This window comes from Cladophialophora psammophila (genome assembly GCF_000585535.1).
Source record: "Cladophialophora psammophila CBS 110553 chromosome Unknown aczJe-supercont1.41, whole genome shotgun sequence".
Classification (NCBI taxonomy): domain Eukaryota; kingdom Fungi; phylum Ascomycota; class Eurotiomycetes; order Chaetothyriales; family Herpotrichiellaceae; genus Cladophialophora; species Cladophialophora psammophila.
This window is the reverse complement of record NW_006912962.1, coordinates 179,577-187,885: the sequence shown is the minus strand read 5'-3', so window position 1 is coordinate 187,885 and position 8,309 is coordinate 179,577. Positions and strand designations below refer to the sequence as shown.

At 55.7% G+C, this 8,309-nt stretch overlaps 3 protein-coding genes across 3 annotated transcripts; 2 read left to right on the top strand and 1 right to left on the bottom strand.

Moving 5' to 3' along the window:
- Positions 1–437: 437 nt before the first annotated feature.
- A1O5_13073 (uncharacterized protein) lies at positions 438–1,121 on the bottom strand (the record flags this gene model as incomplete). The annotated part of the gene is made up of 2 exons (XM_007753641.1): positions 438–555; positions 625–1,121. The coding sequence occupies 2 exons, from the start codon at positions 1,119–1,121 to the stop codon at positions 438–440; spliced, it is 615 nt and encodes a 204-aa protein (XP_007751831.1).
- Positions 1,122–2,499: 1,378 nt separating this feature from the next.
- Positions 2,500–3,781, top strand: A1O5_13072 (uncharacterized protein; the record flags this gene model as incomplete). The annotated part of the gene is made up of 2 exons (XM_007753640.1): positions 2,500–3,177; positions 3,230–3,781. 2 exons carry the CDS (start codon positions 2,500–2,502, stop codon positions 3,779–3,781), a joined length of 1,230 nt encoding a protein of 409 aa, XP_007751830.1.
- A 2,337-nt stretch (positions 3,782–6,118) lies between these two features.
- Positions 6,119–6,766, top strand: A1O5_13071 (uncharacterized protein; the record flags this gene model as incomplete). The annotated part of the gene is made up of 1 exon (XM_007753639.1): positions 6,119–6,766. One exon carries the CDS (start codon positions 6,119–6,121, stop codon positions 6,764–6,766), a length of 648 nt encoding a protein of 215 aa, XP_007751829.1.
- Positions 6,767–8,309: the final 1,543 nt, after the last annotated feature.

Genomic DNA, 8,309 nt, shown 5'->3' with positions numbered 1-8,309 from the left:
CCAACAGGGCCAGCAGGGCCTACAGAGCCAACAGGGCATACCACGTGACTCAGCCTTGTTCTCCTATGGATCCCCCCACGTGCCCAACGAGTGTGATGAGTCGTGCTCGTGCGGCTCGTGACCGGTCTCCTTCAAGGCTGTGTCCAACAGATAGCTACATAGACGACCAACTAAATGACAGACTAAACAACTGGCGAGATAACCGACCCAACTACTCCGCAGTAAGCGACAAGTTATCCTGAACGACACTGTGATTGCAAGGTGTACACTCAGTCATCCTTTCCATTCCCTTCCATTCCCGCAGGACTTTTAGATGGGCAATCTACAACGCTGTTATTCCATTCCTCCTTTTTCTTTTTGGTCTCCGAGGCTTTGATGACAATGAGGATGATGAAGATGATGTCCCGGTGGGTGCTGTTTTCTCTTTTCGATTCCTCCTAGTGCGCTTGCTGCTGCTCTTGATGCTTGAACAGCTTGGAGAGCTTGGGCTTGATCAGATGGAGTTCGCGCATGCGGCCAACAAAACGCTTCTTCTCCCGCTGCTCCCCTGGCAGACTGCTTGCCGAACAAGGCATTAGCAATGGCCGCTTGATGGAAGGAGTGAGAGAAAAAGAAGAGACTCACGCCTCGGCTTCCTCTTTGGCTCGATACCTGGTAGCCTCGTCTTCGCACCAGGTGTAAAACTCGACAGCCTCGTCCCACTGTCGCTGACTCTCCTCCAGAGGTTGATGCGAGAGGCGCAACGAAAAGTTGGAGAGCACCCCGAGGCCCTGGGGCACCAGTTTGTAGCGTCTCAGGTACGCCCAGACGTACAGCCTGCGGAGCTGATGCTCCTCGTCGTTGGCCGCCGTGGCGAACCACACCATCACATGGATCATGCCCTGCGCGGTGCCGACCGAGCGTGACAACTCGCAGTGCATGGCCTCTTCGATACTCATGCCTTGGAACTGCGCCTGCACGCGGCGGCGTGCCCCCGTGAGAAGGAGGTTCAACTGTTTGTTGTGAGCTGCCAAAAGTCTGATGAAGAGGTCGTCATTGTCAGTGGTTCCCTCGTAGAACTTGTACATCCGAGCCATTTCCTCGTGGAGATCCTTGCGCTCTTGATCGATGCTTGGGTTCATTATGAGGATGGCGATCAAAGTGATGAGGCTGATGCTCGCAATCAGAATGACGCTTATGATGACTGGGATGAGAGAGGCAGGGACATGGGTAGGAGGATGGGAAGAGGACGGGGTGATGGGCTGATGGGCTGATGAGGGTGAAAATGATGACGATTAGAATGGCGCTGATTTCCAGCCTCCTTCCCTCTCCCCTTCATCGTCGAATCGGTCAGGCTTGTGGCATCCCTTACGTCGGCAATCGGCAACACCTGCACCTGACAAGGACTGGAGGCTAGAATGCTTACTCGCAAATACTCAGCCAAAGCGCCCAAAACGTCCAAAATGTGCTTTAGCCGCGCGAAAAATGGCAGCCGGACATTCCAACTTCCAAGCACAGACCCCTGTGAGGTCCGATTGACATGTCTTCCCTTCATAAATGGTCGACCATCATTTAACCCGGGTAGTTTAGACTTTGTCGTAGCGCATTCTTGCCGGGAGAGGCGTGCTTGGTGGTTGCCAGTGGCTGCGTAGAAGGGCGCAAGGGGTTCATCTGCCAATCCCAAACAGCGTGGGAAACCAAGGGGCCTGAAGTGCGCAAGTCCCAGCTCCTGGCTTCCAGCTTCCAGCAAGGGGTCCTCAGTTGGCAAAGTGGCGGCGAATAGCAGTTGGTAGAGCTCCCCACGCAAGCCGAAACATACCCAAGCATGCCCAAACATGCGCCCAAACGTGACAAACATGCCCAGCCTGTTCAAGCCGGTTCAAGCCTGCCAAGCCCGATCACCGCAAAAGGCTATTCAACTGATGGGCGGATAACTGCTCAGAAGCATCCAAGACATGGACAGCCTTTGCAGCGTCCAGGGGAGTGGAAGCGGGCATCCTCCATACTACATCCGGCCCGCATCAGCTTGGTGTACATGTACACACACCTCAAGAGAACAAGCATCCGGCTGGGAGATCCGTCGACCAGCCGATCCAGCCAACAGAGAACCCGGCAGGAGTCGTCCAAAACTACAGAGTGGTTCCTAGAGATGGAGAGAGCGAGGGGTAGCAAGGCAAGGCAGAGTATATAGAGCTGGATATTTCCCCTTCCTGAGTTCCATCCCTTCTCCATCTCTTCCTCCCTTGCGATTCAGAAACGCCCAGCCTGACTTCACTGCATTCCTTCTGCCTCATCCACATACTTGCGACTTGGGCCCTTGATTTACCGGTGGTCCCCTTCCCTGAAAATACAAGAGACTTTTGACAAAGCGAACGCTTGCCACCAACATGAGAACTCGGTCTGCCAATCGTTTCTGTCGGCCGCCGCTGTCCCCCAGCCGGCCATCGTGCCATCCCACTGACAGCCATCCACAGGGTGCCTCAAGCCCTTCTCTCCAGGGTGGAGAGCCTCGAGCACCGAATGGAATCTTTCAGCAGCCAGCTGGAGTCCCTTGAGGCGGGCCGGGCGCAGCTGGAGACTCGCGTCCAGGAACAAGATCGGATCATCGGATGCCTATTCTATACCGTTAAAGAGCAGGACCGGGTCTTCAATACCGTCTCGGCCGCATATGTTCGAGAGCTCCACGAGCTCCGCAGCCAGCTCAATACCCTCATTGGCGTGGGGCCACCGCCTGCACCGCCTCAGGCTGGTGAACCCCAGGCCCTGGAATATATAACCCCCCTTCCTTATCGTGTCCCACCCGCGATCTGGCTCCCGCCGGGACCTCCACCGCAACTCTGCTATATTGGCTGGGCTGGTTCGCCGTCCGACCTAGAGGTCATTACCGCGTGGTGCCGCCGTCTTGGACAACGCGTGACCCAATGCCAGTACAGCGCGCTTGATTACCGACGCGATATCACAGGCCGAAACCGGGTTGAGGTGCGCAAGGCCATGCCGAATGGTTTCCTTCAGGGCTGGGTTTTGGACCGCACGGATGACACCTTTGGCTACTTTGTGCCAGAGAAGCCGGGCCCGGGGTGGCCTAAACAACTAAAAATCCACAACGACACTGAGCGAGGCATCTTCGTCGCCGCTGTCGAGTGTGACGATGCCGGCCTGCGCCCAACTCAGGATTGCTACATCATGGCGTCCCTCTACGTGAGTCTCATGGGCGCACAACTGACCTACCGGTAACTAACCTGTCCAAAAGCCTGTCCAAATCACGTCCCTGATTCAGGTCATGTCAACTTACTGGGAGATGGTCCATACCCTCTCTCGCACTCACGACATTGCGCCTATTGCGAAGGACTTTGCCGCAACTAGGGACCTCCTCCGCCTACACTGGCGGCGAGCCCGGGACACCGTTGGCCGCGGGACTGAAGGTCAGCCGCAGCACCGGAAGGCTGTGATCGACATCCAGGCCCACGAGTACCGCATGAGCGAGCTGGTGAGCACCATCCAGAGCGTGCCTGACCAAAACAAGTGGGAGCATCTGGAGACGCTCCTCGCGCAGTCCAAGCGACCCTTTCAGAAGGCCGAGTGGGTGCTCAGGAACCTCGTCCACCACGACCGGTCGGGCCAAACCCCCAACGAAGAGACCGACATACCCAACCCCTTTGTCGAGGAGTACCTGCAAGCCTTTCAGCGCTTGGTCACCATCAACAACTCGGAACTCAGCGTAGTCGCGGCGGCGGGGCAGGCAGTTTCCGTGCAAGCCCCGCAGACGGTGCAAGAAGCCGTGCAAGCTGCGGCTGCTGCGTAGTCCGACTCCGACATGATCTCCTTCTCCGACTCGGAAGACGGGCAAGGTGAGATGTCTGAGGGCGAAGGCTCTAAGTGAAGGGGGGGAGGGGGAGGCAAACCAGCAACCATGGATGGATGGGTGGATAGATGGGGCGGGTGGACAAAGCACAGCAAGACAACAAGGGCAGCATGGCTGGTGAGCCCCAACAAAGGGCAAAGAGCAACAAAACACGAACTAGGTAACGCCTTGATAGGACTTAGTGGGCGCTCATAGGTCGATGACGCGTTGGACCAGAACTTCTGTCCCCTTCCTTGCCTCCCTCTATCTCTTTGGTCTTGCTTGCTTCGGGGTTTCATCCCCGGTGGCCCCACCAGCATCCTCTGTACTGGGTATCCCGAGCAACTGAGGCGCCAAAAGAGAAACTCGGTTCACACATGGCTGCCCGCACGGACGCGTTGGCTCGTATCGAGTGTGAGCTATTGGCGAGCTATTGGGGAGCTATTTTGGTGGGGCGGCCTAGGATCATGTACCCCGCGCTCCGACCACCCAACATGTGGCCAGCTACCCCTCCTTTTCAGCCGCACCATTGGATAAGCTCACATTGCGTTGAGTCAAGGAAATGCTCTGTCAGCAGATTAACTCAGACAGCTGAACCTGTCACCAAAAGTCTATCTGTCTTCTTGCACAGTTCCCAGAAGCCCCCGCGCTTGGACCTTTGGTGGCATTGGCCCGACCGGGCGAAGGCACAGCGGCGTATTGCATGTCTGAACCATCACCTTTTTTTCTTCCCCGTCCCAAGAAATTTTCAGCTCCGGCCCCATCGATGGCGTAGAGTTCAGTCCTGTGAGTGGGTCGGTGATCAAGCTGAGTTTGAGTTTGCGGGGATGTGTTCTCTGAGCCTCAGTCTGTCTCACTTACACAGACGCCTCCCGTCCCACCTTCAGAAGCTCTCCACACGCACTCACACCGCTCCTTTCCCCGCTCTTTCGCACTCTAGATTTCCGTCGCGTTCTTTTGGTGTGAGGAGAGCTCTGAGACATGGCGCCTGTCAACAATCTGGGCACTGCGAGGGGGAATGTGCGCTATTGGACGGGGCGTGGCGTGTCACTGGGCCGCGGTGGAGTTGCCCCTGGGAGTCGCAGCCATCAAGGGGTCACAGGCAATGAGGCTACGGACAGACGGACAGCGCTAGACAATTCCTTGTCTGTTGGACGGATGGGAGAGCTGGCCAAGTAGAATGACAGCCACCAACAATCCATGATGCCACTGCCCTGCGGATGGCGATGTAGTAGCGTATTCGGGAAAGGAAAGGGGGATAGGTGATGGCGGCGATAATTTCCCGATTATTGGAGTGGTGATCTCATATCTCGTATAGAGGAGGGGGAGGAGAGGAGGGGGAGGGACGGTGGGGGGGGGGTGTGTGTTTGTGTTTGTGTGTATAGGGGTGAGGGAATGAGTAACAAGATACACAGACACAGCGACAGTGAACCACAGCGAAGGAAGGAGGAGATCTTTATAACGGCAGATCTAGGTTAAACGACCACTAGCTCACTAACTCAGTATTTACTATAGGCGCGGCAGGTAGATAGCAATACAGCGAGCGAGCGAGATAGCACCTCGGCGAGTTCGGCATCTCGGGAAACCTTCCATCTACTGGGTATTGTGTCCTCGATTATAGCACTCGCTCAAGGACTAAGCCGCCAAGACATGTAGTGGTTAAAACTTCTTCCTTACTCGCAAACGGTGTTGAGCCATTAGCGCCTTGGCGCAGGTTACCCAATACATAGCTGTCAGACAGACTCTCTCTCTCTTAGATACTGAATACCATACCGCCTCGATACCCTCATCACCCGCTCTTTGTCCTACAACGGTCGCACGACGCTAGTGCCATTCTATTTACTTCGTCGAGGTAGTTGGAATGATATAAATTTCTCACAATTATATACGGGGTTGAGGGTGATGCGGACTCCTTGAGTCTCAACGGGGTGGGCGCGACTCTACCAATCACCATTTCCTTGGCGCTCAGCCTTACCGGAGAGACTGACTTAGGTATACGCGACTAGGTGACCCGTCCTCACTTGCGCCGCTCCTCTATCACTTCAATCTACCATCACGCGTCTAAAAGGCGGCTTCCCTTCCCTTTGGGACCTGTCAACATTCCTGAGCCTCAATATGGCTATGATCACGACGATCATGGCACAGACCTACCTATTATGTGGAAATGAAATACGGCGTTACAGAGGTATATAGCCCTTAAGCTCTCCCGTGCCCTGCATAGCGTCCATGACTGGCTTCTGCACAGTGCACCTACTTGTCAGTCCATTCTCCTCCAAGCTCCCCCCTCCAAAAAGTCTAATGTCGGCCCCCATCCGCAGCTTTGAATATCTCTGGGCCCCTGGAATCGGGGAGCAGCCATTAGCAGCCATAGTCGGCAACGAGCCATCTGCAGCTGTGGACAAAATCCAAATCCCCCTGCTTCCTCGCGGCCTCTTTCGAGTCCATAACGGGGAGAATCCCAACGTTCCAAAGCCTCCCCATGCCATCGCCGTCTACTCTGTCCTGTCTGCCTCCAACGAATTGATCACCAAGGGTGGGCGGGTATTGGACTATGAGTGGCTTGAGCGCCTTACCCGACAGTGGCGCCCCAACGACCACCCTCTAGATGAAGGATCTTGCTACATTCCAGCAAGCGAGCCAAGGGAGCTTGGATCGCCATCCACATCCCTGTTCCAAGCAGGCCAGAATCCAGCTCCTCCACTCGGCGAAGGTCAACCCGCCTACCACCCCGACACCGCCATTGCTACCCGCGCAGAACCGGGACAGAAGCTGTCCTTGCCTCCTGCCACCCCTGGCCGCACTCGAGATCAGAGCGGCCCCAACGAGGCAACAAATCAGAGCATCAATCAGCAGCTCATCAAAATCCGGGATAAGGAGGACAGCAACGGGGTCTCCCCAACCCCCTCAGCCAGAGCGAACGATTGGCGGAGCGTTTGTCTTCCCTAGTTGGTGGAGATAGCAAAATGCCAAACAGCCTTGACCATCCCATCTGTCCCGACCCGCGCTTCATGATACCCTTAGTTAATTTCCCAATGCAGCCTTGCAGCTCAAACAAACCAGACCTGTCACATGCTGCCTCTAAAATTCAGCTCTGTCCATGGAGAAGGCATCTTTCTAGGGCATCGGGCATCGGGGGATTGACTTTGACAGGTCCAGAAGACCCAAGACTCTGCGGAGGCACTGGGAAGGGATGGTGTCTTGGATGCCGCACGGGTAAAGAGGGATCTCGCACGGGTGAAGTGAGTGACAGATCGAGAGGACCTCAGCACCCACAAACTTTACAACCAGGTCCAAAATAACTTCTGTGGTCGATTGCCATCCTACCTGCCTTGCCACCTCAAGTCGTGGAGGGTTGAGCCTCTTCATCACCAACGGCTGAGTAATTTTCCCAGTCTCAAAATTCCTTTTCTGGCTCTCTCTTTTTTCTTTGCCGTTCACGGCAAGCCCCGTCCCAGCAGCGGCCCAAGCCTTATTGCCGAAGCGGTGCTCGTCCCTCGAGTCGCGCTCGAACCCGCTCGCACTACAGATCCGAACGAGGAAATGTCTGGTGAGCATGGGGAACACAATGAGGCGAGACATCCTATGCCCAATGCCCTGATATCACCAAAGAAACCGCCAACAACGGCGGTAACGTTAGCAGCGGCAACGCGAGCAACAGCAAAAGGAGAAGAGATAGCGAGAGGAGCCGCGGAACGTGCGCCGGAAGAAGCAGCGCGAGCACTTACAATGGCGACGACAACGGCAGCAGAGGACGGGCAGTCGGCCTCCATACCAGCGCCGCGACGGCCCTCGCTGTCGCCAACGGCGACGAGACGATCGTCAAACGGGAGACGGGTACGATTCGACCTTCCAGCAGCTTCGTCACCCATCAACATTCCAATAAGGCGTTCTCGATACTCCAGTCCTCCTCCTACTCTCGGCCATCCCCGACGGGCGTCTCACCTCAGTCAAAGTGACCGGTCATGGTATGTTTCTGCAAACCCCCCTCCCCATTCCTCCTTCCTTCTCGTCCCCCCATCCATCCAAGAGTTGGGCATCTCTGTCTTGCCATGTAAAGCTTGACCTAACTCGTCCTTTTTTTTTTTACTTTTCTCTTTTGCGTGAAATAGGATCTCCGAGAGTTTGGACCTCAACGCGTCTCTGGACTCTTCCTCCAACTCACGTGAGCGCCTCGGCCAACGCCGTCGGCGGACATCAGGCGCCGGCACGCGGCGAGGCCGACCGGGAACTCAATCCTCCTCTCGATCGACTGGGCCCACACGGCGGGGAGGCGGAACCAGAGTGCACCTTGCCCGGTGAGGTTGGATATGGATATGGACTGGGATTGTGATGCAAATATATCCTGGCATTGGACGTGGCGTTGGTAGCCTTATCCAAAAATTGAGATGAAAATGCCAAGAGAGAAAAAGGCGCCCGCAACGGATGGTTGGGGAGATTAAGTATACAAGTATACGGAACACAAGCGGAGAAAAAGGACAGGATACATTGA